The sequence below is a fragment of the Scatophagus argus genome, chromosome 3 (genome assembly GCF_020382885.2).
Source record: "Scatophagus argus isolate fScaArg1 chromosome 3, fScaArg1.pri, whole genome shotgun sequence".
Lineage (NCBI taxonomy): Eukaryota > Metazoa > Chordata > Actinopteri > Scatophagidae > Scatophagus > Scatophagus argus.
The window spans coordinates 21,703,884-21,723,189 of record NC_058495.1 but is presented as its reverse complement, the minus strand read 5'-3'; the positions used below and the strand labels follow the sequence as shown (position 1 = coordinate 21,723,189).

The 19,306-nt window shown below is 41.6% G+C and overlaps 1 protein-coding gene across 14 annotated transcripts in view; it reads left to right on the top strand.

Annotated features, from left to right (window-relative positions):
• itpr1b (inositol 1,4,5-trisphosphate receptor, type 1b) overlaps positions 1-19,306 on the top strand; it is an 80,855-nt gene that overhangs the window by 36,852 nt on the left and 24,697 nt on the right. For 7 of the 14 annotated variants that reach the window (XM_046384734.1, XM_046384735.1, XM_046384723.1 and 4 more), the window contains 7 exons: positions 4,661-4,696; positions 5,731-5,778; positions 6,493-6,622; positions 8,936-9,120; positions 16,571-16,754; positions 17,805-18,067; positions 18,789-18,989. In XM_046384734.1, coding sequence (XP_046240690.1) covers positions 4,661-4,696; positions 5,731-5,778; positions 6,493-6,622; positions 8,936-9,120; positions 16,571-16,754; positions 17,805-18,067; positions 18,789-18,989 — 1,047 coding nt within the window. The remainder of the gene's footprint in view (positions 1-4,660; positions 4,697-5,730; positions 5,779-6,492; positions 6,623-8,935; positions 9,121-16,570; positions 16,755-17,804; positions 18,068-18,788; positions 18,990-19,306) is intronic. The other 7 variants (XM_046384736.1, XM_046384733.1, XM_046384732.1 and 4 more) reach the window with 3 other exon arrangements.

Below are 19,306 nucleotides of genomic sequence, written 5' to 3'. Positions count from 1 at the left end.
GGGGTGGGGGCTGGACTGTGTAAGCATGTCATGAGTGTGTGTTACAAAAATAAGCAAGTGGTCATGACCTGTGGCTTTCAGGAAGTGAATAAAACAGGGTTCTTCTTTCTGCTTTTGATAATGAGTGGTCACAGGGATTATGGGTGTGACTACAGAGGAACTGTATCCCACATATCAGTGGTGACTAATTATAACCATGGGATCACGTCGTTTTGAACACTCAGAGATTTTGAAGAAGACAGTTCTCTCAGACCAGAAGTCAGTCCACTCACACTTAGTCTTTTGACCATTTTTACAAACTTGTCCTTATTCTCTATTAGTCTTTTAGTTGTTTCAGCCATCTTTAATCAAACAAGTGCTTGATCAAATCAAACAACTGAACCCTGTAGCTTTGGACATTCTTAATTGAGCAACTCGCAAACTACTTTTGCTACTTGCTTTTATTACTTTTCTATTTGACATTCATTTGTTCTGTTTTTTCTGCTTTTAAGTATTTTGTCTTTTATTGCCTTGCTCTTTAAAAAGTTTGTTTTATTGTAAACCACTTAAAGAATTGACAAAACACTCCTATTTCAATTTTCTTTCTGAAGCTTTCAACCACATCACAGGGTCTTCATCAGCAGATGGAGTTGACATGTAAGTTCAGCAGCTATATGATTTCATTCAAGGTCACTATTTTTCAAGCAGGGTGGATAAAATCATAACAGCTCACATGTCAACGGACTCCTCCTGATGAGGACCATATTGTGTGGCTCAAAAGTTAATAAGTGGTCCTTGTGTTGGGATTGTTTTACTAGCTTTGTTTCACGCAAGATATATTGATGGTTGCAACCTGTTTGGCCACTGAAAATCACTAAATGTGTCAAAGCTGTGAGTACACAATGTCAGAGCAAGAGTGTCTACTCCAGTGGAAAATAACACTGTGGAGTGAACAACAGGCCGACTAGACTCTTAATCAAGAGTGCGGTGAACAAGGGAAGTGAACAGTGATGATAGCTGGGGAAATGGGGAAATTGTCGGAAAGGGTCTTTCCAGAGTTGCCAGGAAGCAACATGCTTTCAGTTTTTCTGTTATGTCTCTCTGTCCTATTTTCCCTCCTTCCTTCGCTCCTTATTCACGTCTCTTGATACTGTAGCGGTGGAAATCCCCGGCTTCCACAAAAACCGGGCTGTTCTCAGAGACCAGCGCTTTGTTCCATCAGCTCCTCCCATATGCATTTTAAGAATGCACTCATACTCCCTCACCCCCGCAGCACATGCTGTGTGTCGCTCATTCTCTCTCTCTCACACACACACACACACACACACACTCATATTAACAACAGCATACAGAGCCCCGACTGTTGGCTGCCAGCATGTGTGTGTGGATATGTCTTTCAGATGGAAGTTAGGCAGGCCAAAACCCCAACTTCCTCTCAGCAGCAGTGAGATAAACTGCCATGATAGCTGTTATGTAACCCCCAATGTTTAGTGTGCTGCTGCTGCTGTTCTCTGACTTACCATAACACACCCCAACTGTCACCCAAAGGTCTCGAGGAATGAGTGCAGCTGTCACTGCTGTTTGATAGACCCCGTCGTACTTCTAGTTGCTGCACGCCCTGTGAGTGTGAGTGTGTGTGTGGGTGTGTATCCAGGGAGAGTGATGAGAGAGCAGGATAAAGCAGAGTGACGGTTCACCCATTAGCAGAGGTTATCTCACTCTGCCAGAAATAGAAACGTGATAAAAATGCGAGCCAAGGGAAAACAAGACATGACTGGCCTGCCAGACTCGATCATATCGTTCACTGCTTGTGTTTGTGCTTCCTTCACGTGCATGTGGACTTCTTTGTTTGTCAGACTGTGGGAGGTCGAAAGGGTCAGATGGACATGATGTCTCTGCCTGATTCTGGTGATGTAATACAAGGTTGCTGAGGACAGCGCTGAGCACAAAACCCATACATTCAGTTAGGCTTATATAAGACTATATCTTTGGTATTGGTATTGTATATGTATATGTGTGTGTGTGTGCGTTTCTCAAGCTCTTCATCTATTTGTATTTATGCCAGCCCAGCGTTGCCTCATTATTATGACCAAGAGATTTCTAGATTACCATTTCCTTTTCTTTCCTCATGTATTTTTCTTACCACAACCCTACCAATATTTTTACAAATAATATTGTTTTGTCCATTTCACTTTCAACATCACGCTCCCCCCCACAAACACACACACTGTCTGCCAGACTGCCTCAGATAAACTCCTCTAGTCCTGGTTTATCCCCCAGCCTGCTACTGTCGGTGAAATCAGGAGACAGTGTGCTGTTGTTTTTTACTTGGTCAACAGGGGGAGCTGTAGACGTTCGTCAGCGACATGCAGCACTGTCCCAGTTTCCTTAACTTTAATGCTGCACGATTCTTGGGCTCCAGCCAGCTCTCAGGAAGCAGTTACATAAGAGCCAGCAATTTTCTTTTCTTTTTTTTTCTGTTTTCCTGGAATTTTAAACTCTCCACTGATGTGTGACCTTCACTGGTAATTGGCAATAAAAGTGCAGCATAGATGTCTTCCAGGAGACAGAAGCCGTGGTGCATAGGCAGCACAGGTTAGACAAGGAGGCCATGGGAAAGTTCAGGTATTAACTTCTGGTGGTGAACGTGCACTTCAGCCAACTTGACACTCATTAATTATCTGCTAATTACAAGATAATTTTGTATTGTCATCAGGAGGATAAACAAAACCATCCTTCTGGCTTTTTCTCCAAGGATTTGTTTGCTGTGAATATAAACAGCCAATTTCCTTTTTGACTTCCCACTGAGGTGAGGCAAAGCAGTCCTCACTGTGTCTGGTTGTTTTGGAATATGGGTTGAGGCTTTTAGCCATGTTATTGTAAACAGAGAAATGGTATGATCACCAGCAACCCCTTAAGAATTGTGCAGCATCCCCAGAGGAATATATTAGTTTTTTTTCTGGTCTGATCTGATTTGAACTTAACTGCTTCTGTCTCCTCAAATGTCCTGATTCTCATCGAGTCAACTTGGTGGGCATTGCCTCCATTGATTTTTTTTTTTTTTTGTCCCCAGACTCTGGGAAGCATTAAAGTAAAACTAATGCTGGCCATTATTATCTATTCAGCTGAGGCATGTTTTTATATGGCAGAAAAAATGTAGTTAAAGTTCAGAGCTGAAGTGAGTTAGGCAGCATTAGCGATGGATGTTCCATGTAGCTTCAGTTGCACATGTGATGCTTCAACATTTTTCTGTGGAAATCAGTGTGTTGACGTAAAAAGGGGCTTGTTGTAGGGAAATTCCTGTCCAGTTGCACAATTAATCAGCATGACATGCCGTGACTGGTTATAGATGAAGACATTTTACGTTACATGTTTATTGTGATTTAGTTTCTCATTTTCACCAAGGGGATTTGCTGTGTGTGTGTGTGTGTGTGTGTGTGTGTGTGTGTGTGTGTGTGGGTGTTAGTGTCAGTTGATCGAGTTGTTTACTTGAACAACCGGGATTTAAATCTCTGTATGTCTTTTAGGAAACGCATTTTATTTTTATTCTGTATCATAAAATCTTAATAGAATTTTTTTTGAAGTGAGGGACATTTGTTGTGGCAAAATCCTTTTATTTCATTTATGCTTCATTGAATTTAATTTCCATGTTATTATTTTTTTGTTTTTAGTAGTTTGTTTTATTTTATTTGATTTTATTTTGGTCAGACTAGATTATTAACCTGCAATTAGCCACAGCATATCACAAAGTTTAATATTAACTAAAGCTTTTGTCTGATTTTATTTTTCTCAGTTTTTTTACTGATTTGTTAAAGCTGTTTTGTTTTTCGTAGTAGTTGGTGAAATGTACTGAAAATGAGTCGATTTTGTAACCCACTGCAACTCTCTCCGTACAGCTCACATTTACTGTTCAAAAATTAGTTATGCTTCATAATCAGCTTTTGAGGAAAAAGGGACATTTGGTGATTTTTTCAATATTTTTTTTAACCACAGCTGGTATCAATTTGATCACTTTATTCCTGCGTGGTACCACATGGTCAAAAATAATTTGAACTGAAAGTAGTTGTCACATGGCCTTTATATCAGTCGATATGCCCATTTAGATGATGTACATATTGGTACGCAGATGATTCTCTTATTAGCTCCCATCTTGTAGGCAAATAGGCAGCAATACAGCAGGAGGTGACAGTGAAACACACACATCACAGTGTAGATTAGTAGCCAAAGATCTATAGTGTGTCGAAGGCAAGGATTTTTTATTTATTCATTTATTTTTTTTACAAACACAAAATTTCCGCTTTCTTGCTTCAGCAAGTTAATGCTGTTCATCTGCTTATCACCCATGCTTTCCCATAAGGCTAGCTCCATGGAAACACATAACAGGAGGCACATTGAAAAGAATCATTTCCTACGTTCTGTAAGCAATCCATTATCACCAAGATCTCAAAGAGCCCTTGTCTCTTTAAGTCACGCAAATTTATGATGTGCAGCTGTGCATGTAACTGGCAATCTTAGTGAGCAGTGTAAGACCAGATACAGGTGGATCCATCAGTAAACAGTAGCCTTTAGGAACAGGACATTTGTTTAGTTTGTAGAGGCTGAGTTCTGCTCTTTGGAGGCACAGGCGACTAATTCAGCATCTTCAAACTTTGACTAACATCATCCTTTTATTTCCAATCAGCTGGCACCTCCACCCGAGCCTGAAGTCCCTGCCGAGGTGTGTGTAAGACCCATATTGCCCCACTGCCTGCAAATATGAGTCACTGCTTAATCAAAGATCATCAGTCATATTTATATACTAACTCCATCCCATCACACCTGTGTTCAGTCTTGAGCATCTCTCTATCTGAATAGATAAGAGACACAACCCAACCCTGTGTTGTATTTCCTTTTTTGAGTGACCACTTATGCGCATTGCTCACGCTGTGGAACTTGAATTATGCTATCAGCCCTTGTCTGTACGAGGCCTCCCACTTGTCCACTCATGTTCTTCCCTTTCCTCCTGCCTTTCCTTCGCCTTTCCATCCAGCTCTTGCTTTTCGAACAAAGTTCAATTTCCCGACCTTCTTTCCGCAGGGTGGGGTGGGGTTGGGGGATGTTGAAGTCATGGGTGAAGTGTTTTTCCATGCCAGATTGGTGCTTACAGTGTGTGTCAGTAGCTCCCGGTTCCATTATGTAACCTGGACAGACCCTTCTGTTTTTTTTCTTTATTTTTCCCCTCATTCTCATGGCTTGCATTTGTTCCCCTCCAGCAGCTTGTCATTCGTTTATGTAAATAACTTGGTGCTTTTACCACCGTGTCTGTAAAGTAATTATTGAGTCACCACAGGAAAAACTACAACATTTGAAATTCCCTACACTGGATTGTCAAGCGTGTGTGCCTGAGTCTTCAGAGTTTTTCGAAGTTTGAGACAAAAATGTTGTTAAAATTCAAATTATAGATGTTTGAAATAAGCTATGAAATGTACTTTTTCCAGAATATCTAACTCTTTGTAGGTATATGATGTTATTGCATGTGCCTTTGCATGACTTTGACTTGACCTCATCTTCCCCGTCTTCCCTGACCGACCACAGCCTCTTCCCTCTTAACTGCGTGATCTAATTTGCACCTGATTTCCTGCATGCCTGTAAAATAACTAATATTCACTGTATTAACACCCTATTTTGTTTTCTAATTTATTTTCCAAATTTCCTTTCCGACTTTTTTTTTTCTTATTTTACTGCTTTCTGCTAACTCACTTCATCTATAAGGAGCTTGATCCCACCCAGCCGCAGAAACAACTGGAGGATCAAAGGAGGGTAGGTACTGAGTTTGGTTTGCTGTGGTCTGGTCCAGGCTGCCACCTTATCGATGGTTGACAACTGAGTGACGGTCACGGCGCCCTCACAGTCCCACTGCTTCCACAGCATGGCCCTCACTCACTTCCCTGTCAGTAATGTGATATGTACCATGTGAGGCACATTGCATGGTGAACATTAGCGTTGGGTGTTCATCTCTTCTTTGATGGCTGGTGACATGTTTATACCATTGGGAACATGTAGAAGACTGCACAGAACTAATTTCTACCAAACCAATATGGGGAACCACTGAATGGCAGCATATGTTGAGATGGGAGAGGGCACAGTGTCTTATTAGCCTTCAAGTCTATGGCTCTCTAACCTTTTCTTTATTTTTATCGATACAAAATTTTAATCCACCTCAGTAGATTTGAGGCTTTTTATCTAAATCCCTTGAGCAGCTCTAAAATGACCTAAATAGGGTTCTCAAGCTACCCTGAAGAGGAGGTGGGAGATCATCAGGAACTTTTATTACATGTTCATGTATCCGTGTAAATTTTTACTGCTTTATATTGTGGAACTTAAGGCCATTACTTGTATTCTTGCATTAATTGTTTTTTTTTTTTTGTTGTTGTCTTGTGCTTTTACATTAGCACAGTAACATTAACTTTGGGTTCCAGCTCCATTCCTCTGACATGAAAGCTTTAATTCATCTCCGTCCATTTTCACTGACAGGGCGAGGCTCTGCGGCAGATCTTGGTCAATCGATATTATGGGAACGTCAAATCAGGCCAGAGGAGAGATAGCCTGACTACCTTCAGCAATGGCCCCCTCACTCCTGGAGCACCAGGAAAATCACCTACAGGTGTGTAAAACAATACAGCATCTGTGTGTTGATATGATTATCGTCGTAAAGATAAGATGATGTTGAAATGATTTACTCTGTGAAACTGGGCCAGTGCTGCAATAAGCTGAACACACAGCATGTAGCAGCCAACTGCAACATGGCATTCAGTAACAGATGAGTTATAGATGAGAAAAACATTTCAGTTTCAAAACTTTTCAGTTTTGGTCATGCAATTTAAAGTTTATAGGAACAAAAAGCAGAGAAATAAATGCTACCCTAAATTGTTGTATTATATGGTTACACAAACCAGAAAATAATTTTCATAAAAGATGCTTTATAAAGCTTTGGAATTTTTCAGAATCCCTTAATGTCCAAGAAAATCTTTTGACCCTTGCTAATGTGGAATCTGCTTCAAGGGATATGCATTTCAAGGATCTTTTGTTCAATTCGGTTAAAATGCTGGTGCGTACTTTAAGAGGTCTGCCAGTTATTTAAACTTGTTAAATTATTGGAAAGCATTGTATATATTTTACAGGAATGTGTTTACAAATGATGTTTAAGTTCCTCTCGTGCGGGAAATGTTTCTCTGTTAGATACACAGATTGCAGCATGTGCTCGTGGTGACAGACGTCAGCAAATTTCCACTCAGCAGTAAACACAGATAGCTTTAATATGGGTCAACATCACCAACCTGGAGTGCAGTATCAGCAGCAGTATATATTTGTGCATATGTGCATTGGATTCACAATAAAAAATTTACAGAAGGTCATGCATACTTCATACTCTGTCTATCCATTTCTCAATCTTTGCTCAAGAGATTGGCATTCACGATTGTTCATAACTGACATTTATTCTTGCCTTGTCTCATCACAGCGATGACTCATCATTTATCCCTAATGCTTTAGCGCAGAGAAACAAAATGAGATCTTATTCTCAGCCATGGCCTTGTACTTCTTTAAGCCCTTGGACCTTCGCTCTGCTACCGATCAGAGTGCGGGCCGTGTTGTTGCCTGGCGACCGGAGAGCCGGGATCCGTGTAGAATAGGATGTGTTGTTGATTCAGTGGCTCGCCCAGCCAGAGATGGCTCTGATGACTGCTGTTATCTCACCATTGCTTCTCTGGCTGGCTGCGGTAGCCGGCAGTAGGAGTCAGTACCTCCGTGGATTACAGACACATCAGATGTTAGCGTGCTACGGCTGAATGGAAATAAAAGACACCTGTGGCTCATTCCATGTAGCATCAACCCTTTTTTTTCCAAATGGCATCCTGTGTAATCTCCATTTAAACATCCTCTGGACTCCATTCAAGCCACTGCGTGTAGAACTTTTATGTCACAGGCCAAGTATCATCTCTCTGATAATTGTAATGGTTTTGCTTTGTGGGAAAGTGAAATAGTCCAAGTAAAAATTAGTGTGGTCTGTGAATTGCAGTCCTTTATCTCAGTTTCATATTGTAGGATCCATGAAGGAGAGCATCCTTTACCCTTGGAAAATCTGTCCTGATAATTTGTGTGCATCAGTTGCTAATCGCATCATTTTCAGTTGATACTGAAGCTGCAGTGGAGTTTGGTAGTAGCAGCTGGCTTTTTCACACTGATAACAGAAATATGTTGATTTTAGTTTCAGTTTTGGTGGTCAACCCAGCTTTAAATCATCCAACAAATCTGAGCCTCAGTTGGTCTTCATGTTGTACTACCAGCTTGATTTCATCAGAATATTATCAGAAAATAATGCTTAAATACATATAATCTGGTTACTCTGTATATATGTAACCTGTTTGTATTTTTAGGGGGTAAATCGAACCCTCACTCAATCACTGGCACTTTTTACCCCTCAGTTTTTGCACACAGTGGTTCAGGTCCCTAATTATGGTTTAAGTTTAAGATCTCGTTCTAAAGCTTTGACTGGGTTAAAGTAACAGTAATAATAATAACTTTTATTTAATGGTTACTTAGATACACAGGTTGGCTCATTTTACCTACGAACTGGACTTACCCCAATCTGCACTCTTGTTAATGTTCAGTGTCTTTTTCTCACTTAAGCTAGCTTAGCATGTTCCTAAAATTGGAATTCTGTACTCACATGTGTTACATTTACACTTTTACATGTTTATTTGATTAGATGGCTATGTAACAAACAATACCACTGTTTTAATTTGTGCATATTGTGACAATATGTGTAAATGACTTAACACTTAAATTGCCTTTAAGATTCATTTGATAATCACATATGATAAGGATTGCGGCCCCTGGTCTATTATGCAACCTGACTGAAATCTAAATGCATCAGTAACAATGTAGATGATCATCATTTTCTCTTTTGTGATGACAGTTGTCAGCTCCGGGGTTGGTGGTCGTGGGGAGCTGAGTCTAGCAGAGGTTCAATGCCACCTGGACAAAGAAGGGGCTTCTGATCTGGTCATTGACCTCATCATGAACGCTACCAGTGACCGGATTTTCCAGGAAAGCATTCTGTTGGCTATCGCACTGCTGGAGGGTGGGAACACTGTCATCCAAGTAAGTGGAGGCTACAGAGTGCAAGAGTACACGGCACAAATAGTGTAGAGGATGAAGTATGTGAAGTGTTAATGAGGTCCAACACTCACACATCTAGTCTGCAATGAACGGAAACTACTAACAGTGTTCCCTTCAGAGAGGCATGTGCAGAATGTTATCTCAGGTTACAAAGCTGTGGTGTAAAGTATTTAAGTTATTGCCTCAGAGCTCTGTTCTGTCAGTAAAAAGTATAGTGACCGAGGATGACCTCAAATGGAAAAAGGAAAGATTAGTTGTCATTGTAGCAACCTGGACATATTATGAAATCTAGACTTAACAGTCAGGTGCAGAAAGCAGTCTGATATGTTGGAACATATTGACAGGAGGGAGAGAGGGGAAAGTGAAGGAGATTAGAAATGGAAGTCAGAAAGGGAGAGGAACCTTAGTCTGCGGGGAGAGGTCAAAGCTGTGCAGCCGAACACGTCATCGCCTCCTCTCAGCTAGCCAGGTGTTGCTAAGGCAACACTAACTCTGTGCAAACCTCACACCAAGCAGGTTAAGAGGGGTTTTGTTTGCAACTGCTATATTTCAGTTTTGCAGGATGATGGTGTATGTGTGTGTACACACAATAACTTAAATATGTATAGGCAAGTATTTGTGACCAAATGTGTGAGTATGCACTTGTGTGAGTATCAGTATAGTCTGGTTTTGTGGTTTTTGTATTTGTGCTTGTGTGTTTTCTCTTGCACAAGCATGCTTGTTGCATAACATGCTCTAATTTGCATAGTCTAGTGGAATGAATCTTTGGGAATCTTAAAATAGATTTGATTCCGATACTTGGCGTCCTGATGCTCCATTGTGTTATTAACGTCATTAACCGAATGTCTCCAATAGTGGAGAACAGCCTCACTTCTGCAACTTTAGTATCCAAAACGCTGCACAGTCTCATTAGTTTGTTAATACTGAAGTTTGAGCTCAGTCCTTCACTGCACTAATGTTAGCTAGCTTCACAAAATGCTACACTTTCATCTTGCAAAGTTTATTATTAAGTCATTAAATCCATCCCAGTTGCTTCTCTTTTTTGAATATAAACTACTTTTATTATTTGAAGATGGAGTCACACTGCAGTTTTGCGACTGCTGTGTCTTTCGCTCAGTTGACATAACTTTATTAGCAACATCCAAAATTGACCTTTGGCATTTGTGCATTGATTCAGACTCTTAGAGGGTACGAATCACTGGTCTTGTGTCAATCGATCCCCCACTCCTAGCTGTTACCTGATAAGGTCTGAGTTTCCAGAGTGTAACACAAAGACACTCACATGACTCCTGTTACATAAGCTGCTGCCTGGGTGAATGATGTCCAGACCCCTGGGCCTCCTAGCATTCCAACCAGACTCTTAACTGGGTCATGCTTTGCTCATGGAAAAGAGGGCAGTGAAAGACACGTTTTCCAGAGATCCACTAGATTTCAGTCTGCGGTGCTACCTGAGGAAGAGCCACTCCCAACAGCCTCCCTTGGGAGAGATGGGCTCACCCGACGTATTGACTTAGCTGTGTTAATTGACCTTTTTTAAGGTTAGGCGTGATGAAGAAGCTCTGTGTCCACTGCAGAAAGTAGCCCGTGGCAAACCTTTTGAACTGGGTGTGGACCTTTTGTCTCTTTGGTTCACCCCAGGCCACTGTAAATATTTTGAAAGGCATTTGTCTTGTTTGAGTCACAGTTTTAAATATAAATGTTTTACACATTAGAATATGAATAGGCTGTGTTAGTTAGAGCCAGTTATTGTTATACTTTATGTGGTAAAATAGCACCACGTAATTTGCATAAATTACAAAGCATCTCCAGTGAATGTCTGAATTACCACCTCTGACTTCTCCTGTAACAAGGTAGTTTTCCTGCCTTACTTTTCCAAGCAATTGATTGAAGCCACGATTATGAAGAAGTTTCTTGTTTCAGAATTTAAGTTAGATGTTTTTCCTCCTTCTTAGGGATCGTACAGGGACAAGTGAGCTTTGTTGTTGGATCATGCATGGTTCAAAGTGAATTTACAACATATCAGCAGATGCACCACATTTTCCCTGTCTTACATAACGATGGGTTGCCTGCCCCCTTTTTAGGACAGAAGAGTTCTTGTTGACTAAATGAAAAGCAGGACAAACACATGCCTACAGATTTCTCCAAGTAGCCTGTGTGTTTGTTTTTGAGGTAATGCGGGGTTGTAGTGTAGCCAACAAAGTTTCTGAAAAAAAGCAAGAGGAGAGAGAGATGGAGAATTGCTGGTTGACTTCAGAATATATTCATCTAAGGCTGGGAGCTCTGTGCGAGCTGAACTCGATATGGCAGCCCTGAGGGACAGGCTAAGTGTGTTAGTGAATACAAAAAGAAATGGGTCAGGACACAATCCTGCCATCCTTTTCCAAGCTTGTGTCCTGTGTGATGATGAACACGTCGAGCAGGCCCCCCTCCCCACCGGTGTTTATCTGCTGAACAAAATGATTATCATCTCAGGGGGAGCATTAGGTGAAAAAAATGCAAGACTCAGAAGGCCCTCATTAAGCAATCTACAAGACACAAAGCACAAAGGGTTATTATTTAATCTCTTAATTAGTCAAAGGTGTGTGTTTTGGGCATAACATGAATTAAATCAATTAAAGTCTCATCTCCAGTTACATTTAGAAGCCAGCACCTGGCGCACTGCTATTTAAAAGGCAGCATGCATCTTCACTCAGGGACAGATGTGTGGTCCTTGGCTGGTGGACTTCTGCCTCTACTCTATACTACTTACATAATGTTGCTACTTATACAATGGCAACATGTAATGATTCATTGGGCATAAGATGGAGCTTATAAACTGTTGCATTATTCAGCCTTTTCTTATTTAACTCCTCATATCTCAGTGTATTGGGTTGTTGTCGTTCATACATTTACGTGTTGTACAAAAACAACATGAGCTTGCATTGGTTGTCCTTTAAAATAAGCCTCATTAAGTGTCCCAGACAGTTACTAACTGTCACCAGTTACTGTCACCGCAGTACCTGGGTTAAATGCAGATGATGGGAGTACAGACCAGACAGAAGCTGCAGAAATTGGAAATCTCAGTTTGCATGCTAATCACTGAGTTAGGAGAGCCTGTTTGGCCCTGCAGTTATATGATAACTTTGTATAGTTAAAAAAAAAAAAAAAAAATCAGACTCACTGATTTCACTGATACACCTCAGAAATGCACTTATTGGTGAACAAAAATGTCAAGAGTGGTTTTAAACTTTAGACTTTAAGTAATTTCTGATTTTATCTGTACCCTGAAAATAACTCTTTGGTGGTTTGCATGTCATAACTGTTTGACGGGATGCGGCTATCAGCAGTGAAATACAAAAAGTAACAACAAAAATCTAAATAAAGTAAGTTGTTTGGTGACAGTATTTCACTGAAATGACTTACTGGCAAATCTTGTCTGTGAAGAATTCTGATAATAAATGACACAGTCCTTATACGTTCCAGCACACGGCTCAAACATTAGCCATTGACCTACATAACTTCCCGTAAATAACCTAAGCCTGCATAGATCGGCACGGACAAGATAACGTGTTGTTTATCACGTTTGCTCCAACCCTTCAGGTTGCTGTCCTGTGATAAGCAAAGTACCGTAACACAAACTTGTGTAACTTAAGAAGACATGTCGCACACGTACTGTATCATAATATAAAACTACACTCTCTCATCTGTACACCCCATTAGCACACGCTCCTGGATATCCTTAGAGGCTGGAAAGCACAGTCCAAAAACAGCCCTGAGTGAGAGAGAGACAGTGTGTGTGTGTGTGTGTGTGTGTGTGTGTGTGTTATGTAAGAGAAGAAGTGTAGAAGCTCCGCTCTCCCCAGCCCACCATCCATCTACTCAACGCTGTCTTCATGACCTCAGATCATTTACTGTCACAGGCGCAAACAGGTGCCACCGCTCTTACTCAATTGGCTTGTTGTGACACGCCGCTCACATCAGCCCCTTCCAAACACGACCCCCCCCCCCGCTCAGTTCAGGTTCACTTTACAGCTACCTCTTGGAAAGCTTTAAAAAGCTCCAGCAAAGTGAATTTCCAGGCATCTGCGTCATCAGCATACCAGCTGTCTTCTAACTACAGAGTGGGCAGGGGATTCTCCTTTTAAAATCCGGTTTATAGTTTATAGAAGTTTAATTATTTCAGTCCTGCCTGTTTGCGGCTTTCGTGGCAGATCAGTGCATTCACTTTGCTGTTGTTGTTGTTGAAGTCACTGGATACATTTTAGCCTTGGCTTGTTGCCTGTGCAGAATCTTGAGGACACATGCTCATGTGTATTTGTTGTTCAGTTCAACCTCCTGTCTGGCAGTCTTCTCGTAGCTTCAAAGAGCGCATCTCTATGGTTACCAGCCGGGCGTGGCTGAGTATGCCGCTGAAGCCCTCCAATAAGCACAGAGATGGCTTTGTCACTCACCAAGGTGTCAGGCTGGAAAGGCGGGAGACGGATAAAAAAGAAAGACGGAGCTGGTGGTATAAACAGGCCTTACATAACTGGCCTGTGTTGATGCCAGGAGCAGGGGTGGCAGCTGACGGAGAACGGAGTGAAAAGTGGAAGCACACCATAATCAGAAAGGCCCCGCTGTGCACACCACGTTGAGTCTGTAGAAACACGAGAGTGAGGAGCATGAGTCGACATAAACCTGTTGTGCTGCTTATGACTGACAGCTGCAGGATCAGCTGAGCACCCAGGGAGCTTAATGGCTATGTATTAGGACACATACAGGGCTAAAGTGCCTCAGGGTGGAAAAGCCGCGTACGACTGGCTGACTGGCGGTTTTCTTGACAGAATGGCTCAGCAGTCAGTGGGGAGAAGTGCATGTTCCATTTTGTATGAGCTCCATTCTTCTAAATGGTTGTTCTGTCAAAGCTGTTGTCTGAGCTGTGTTTACTGATGTAACATAGTGGCATCTTTGAATTCTGTCTTCTTGCAGCACATGATCTCTTGTCACCTTGCTAAGAAGTGGAATCTTAATTTAAATAAACACAAAAGCATCAGTGCAGCAGTTATCCACTGAGGTACAGCATGGAAGGTGTGCTCAATTGCTGACTGACCTTTTTATTCATTTCAGTACCAACCTTGAGAAATGAAAAGATTTCTTACTTCGAAAAAAAAAAATGGACAACAAACAAAAGCATTCATGAAATAATCCTAATATATATATCCTATAATTTAAACCTGTGTGAAGCTACACCCATCAGCCGCGACATGAACACCACTGACAGGTGAAGTCAATAACATTAATCCTCAATGTTCTGCAGGGAAAACCTTGGCTTCTGGCAATCATGTAGATGTTCTTTGACACACACACACACACACACACACACATAATGTACCCCGCCACATTTCAAAAACAGCTCAAGAATGTCTCAAAGACCACAACAACAGCCTGCAGGTCCCAAGCTAATTAAGCATCTGCAGGATGCACCAGAAAAACACAAATCCACCCTCCCATCACGTAGGATCTCCCACCTTGAGGCCCCGCCCTCAATGCACAGGAACCGAGGGATCCAACATTCAGATGCCGGTAAACACAAAATACCCCCAGAGGTCCTGAGTCTCTTCCCCCCGACAGGTCAGAGCTGTTTTGGCAGCACAAGGGGCACCTAGACAGTATTAAGCCTGCAGTTCTAATGTTGTGGCTGATTGGTGTATATGATTACACTATGATTAAGAAGAGTATCATTCTGAGCATATATTTGATACCACCTTTTAATATCTGACAGTTCTGAAACTCTCTGCTACGCATTTTGACTGGTGCCAGTATGTACTGAGATTTTATATGCGGCCCTGGGTTAACTGACTCTACAGACTGAGCAAAAAGCAGCAGTTGTTGCATGCTATTCCTTGTTGCCTTCGGCATGTGTGACAGACAAGTGTTGACAAAATGATTCATTCTTTGCATGAGTTAAGAAAAGAGTTTTTATGACCATGGTCATGAGATCTATTCAACATGGTAATCTTATAAAGCCGCTGTCCTGGAGCTGCTGTCTGGAGAAGCTGGTGTGCTTGCATAAGTTTTCTGCTGACTCTTAATGAGATTGTTATCAATGAATGGCCCTGTCTTGTCAACAACATGATGTTAACAGCTTGGAAAAACAAGCAAGAAGAAGCTGTTTCTTAATACATGAAGTGTTATGCATCTCTGAGGACTTGAGTCAGGTGACTCAGATCAACACTGAGATTTCAGTAGATAACATCAAGTCTCTACTGTGCACTGCACTTGCACGTTGTTACACTGTTTGGATGTCTTTTGTGTTTTTCAGACTTAGAGTTGAGTTAAACCTGGAAAGAGTGTTGTGTAACAAGCTTTCAAAACTGCCCCAGAATCTATGTATGTGATAACTCCTGCTTGCATCAAACAACCCCGCCCACCCCCACCTCGACCCTCCATCGTCTCTCTCACACCACACCTCACTTCGTGCCATTCTGGCACCAAAAAGTAGGACAGGGTTTTCCTCTCTCGCTCTCCCTCCCTCCAATACTCGCCCTCGGTGGGCTGATGTAACAGCGTTAGAGCTGAGGCGCTGTGTACCCTCACTGTAACCACTCAGCTGATTACAGGTCTTATGTAAGGAGGGATTGTCGAGGGGAAAATGGGACAGAACATATGAGCCTGTTGCAGAAAAAATAACAGCTCCAAGAATACGAGGCTTTCAAACAAGACAACCCTTTGTGTAGTTTAGCTATAGGCGGAACATTTCTTTCCTCACCTTGACTGCAGAAACCGCTTACTCATGCTAGATCAGACCTTCACTGTTGCAAAGCTCGTACAGTAGAAATGTGTCGCCGAGTGAAGTCACACAACTGTAGTTTGTATTTTGACTGAAGCCAATTCTGCGAACATGTACATGCAGCTATGTGTGTGTTCACCTGCATGTGTAAATGCGCTGTGTTTGCAGATCCTTGTTTGTTTGTATGCACATGTGCACAGAGTCAGTGCATGTATAGTAATGCATGTCCTCAGTAGAGTGTGTAACTGTGTTAATGCCCAGCATAGTCCTCAGGGTGCCAGAACCGTGTTATGCCCAGGGAGCAAAGAGCAGATGGTGTGAAATCAGGTGAGCACGGTGAGGCCTTGATGTTTTCCTGGCACAGTGAGAGGAGGCTTACGTAACTGCCTCCAACAGAAACTCTGCCTCGCAGCACTACATAGAGACTGTAAGAAAGGCAGTAAGACCACGAAAGTCAAAAAATGTCCTCTGACCTTCAAGATCTTCTCTGATCGGGATGCATTTTGAAAAGAAACATCACTATTAACATGTCTGTGTTGACAGCCAACCACCTTGAATCAGTTTCATAGCATAGGTTCCTAATTAGAAAAAAACAAAGAAAAAAAAAAACAAAACACACATGTTTTACAGAATGTGAGATGCAGAATACATGCATTGTCCTCTTCCGTCTCATTTTTTCTTCAGCGGTCATTCTTCCATCGTTTAACGGGGGACAACAAGTCAGAAAAGTTCTTCAAGGTGTTTTATGAGCGCATGAAACTTGCTCAGCAGGAGATTAAAGCCACTGTCACAGTCAACACAAGTGACCTGGGCAGCAAGAAGAAGGACGAGGAGCCGCCAGATAAAGACACACCGGCACGCAAGAAAGGTGGGGGCATCAGCGGTTTTGAGATCATATTTTTAAAGGCATAGTTTGGATTTTTTAAGCTGGCTTGTATGAGGTACTCAGTGTATTACCTACAGCAGCTGATGGTGGGTTTGAAGGAGCAACAGGAGCACAGGTGTTAGGAAGCTAAGCAATGTACTGCTGTGTACGGGGGCAGCAGTGAAGCATATTTTAACTACCTAAAAGTCATATATTTAGTCGTATCATTACGCTACATTTAGAATATTTCCAGTAGTCTACCAAAAGACATCCTTTTGTGCCAGAAAACTGAAACCTTATATTTATTTGTGCTCTTTTGATTAAAAACAGTAATTTTACCTCACCGAACATGGAAGTTTGTGGTTTACCACTGTCTTTCCTGTTTGTTCCTGTTATTGCTTGACTTTGGTGAATCCAAACCAACTATTTAAAATGCCTATTAAAACATATTTTCCTTCAGAAAGCAGGATAAAGCAGTGAAAGTATATATATATATATATATATATATATATTTATTTTTTTTTGTTTGTTTGTTTTTTGTTTTTATAAAAAATATATTAGCTTAGCTTCCTACACCAGATTTCCTGCTACTTCTTCAAACTGGGGGCATGCTGACCGCAATCTGTTGTTAATACGCTTAAAAAAAAAACAAAAAACTGAACTATCTCTTTCAAAGTATGACATGTGAGACCATCGAACTGGCAAAAACAAAATCAAAAAAACTTCTTCTGTATATATGGCATTTATTCTGTTTGAACTTCCAGTCTCGAAATGCCCAGTGTGTTGAAACAAACTGTCGCATCATTTATGTTGTTATTAATCAAAATCTAATTTTGTATATCCTCTGTAGGCATTGAAGTCATTTAAGTTAATACTGTACAAAGTAGAACATACAAAGCCTTACTTTAAGATGTGATAATAAAGCATAATATTTTCATCTGTGCGTGGAAATAATGATATGAATCAGTACATGAATGCGTGACTTGTCGGATGAACATTGTGTCTTATCTCCAGTTGACTGTGTTTGACTCGCTCTCCTTTACTTGTGGTTAGTCAAAGACTTGCCGGTGGTAGCAGTGGTGACTGAGGAGGTGAAGGAGCAGCTCGTGGAGGCTTCTGCTATCACCAAGAAGGCCTTCACGACCTACCGGCGTGAGGTCGAAGCCGAAGAGCACCAAGCGGCTGTTGACGGCTCTCCCGTCCCAACCGCTGATAAGGGCCAGGAGGAAGGCGAGATGAGCGCGATTATTACCATCATGCAACCCATCTTGCGCCTCATGCAGCTACTCTGTGAGAACCACAACAGAGATCTGCAGGTCAGCCAGTTCACCAACTTACAAAAAAAAATCTTGCTAAATAAAAACCGCCGCTAGCCAACTAGTCCTTACCTTTGACACGCTAACATTTTCTGACCTGTGTTCTGAATTTCTGCCTCTCGCTCAGTTATACAGAAACGAAACCATGTGTAAAATAGGCACCATTTGCAGAACTTCCTGATGCAGCTATTTCCATATCTGGTATGTCTTGGTCTGGTTTCACTATGAGGAGAGTGTTGTTGTTTGATGATGGCTAGCTTCAGAAGCCCAGACAGTAGACTTCCTCCTTGCACCCATTCAGTTTACACCCCTAACCACGGCAGGCCTTCATCAAATGATAGTTGGTTCTTTGCTGAATCACTCAGTCTCATCCATCCTAACCCAGCATCGGTGCAAGATATTGATTTACTGCTAGCCATGCAGCACAGATGATCAATTCATTGAGATGTTTCTGTCCCGTCCAAACACATGGACTAATTGTCTGACTGCCGTATAGTCTTACGTAAGAGGTCAACTCTTAACTTGATGTATGTATTTCTCACTTCAGGAAAAGGAAGAAAACAGAAAAATGTGATTTAGATTCCCCCAGAAGAAGCTTAAAGGAGTGTTTTTAGTAGCAGCTGTCTTTTCAGAAGACACGGGAATAACGTCCAACGTTCAACAGTCCTGAGAAAGAAGGATATGCCTAGTTAGTATACATTTTATTTCCATCCATTTTCAGAACTTTCTGCGCAACCAGAATAACAAGAACAACTATAATTTGGTGTGTGAGACGCTTCAGTTCCTGGACTGCATCTGTGGCAGCACCACTGGGGGCCTGGGGCTGTTGGGACTGTACATCAACGAGAAGAACGTAGGACTCATCAACCAGACTGTGGAGAGCCTGACTGAGTACTGCCAAGGTCCCTGTCATGAGAACCAGGTGATACACACTGCACTGCTATGTTTAGTCTGCAGTTAGTTGGTGTTGTCATTTGGATGTTAACATGTGGTTTTCTTTTAACATTTTATCAAAATATCTTCAGAGTGACCTTTTCATTTTTAGTAATCATACCAGATGTTCAGTGTGGGCGGCAGTGCAATTAGTCCTGAGCATTTGTCTCTTCATGCCCAGCACTCAGCTGCTGCACTGAAACCATGTTGTCACTCGTTTTTCTTGTCTAGTGTAATACCAGCCTGCTCTGGGCACTGTGCCTGTATTTGTGCTTTGATATGGATTAGCATTACTTGGTCTTCTCA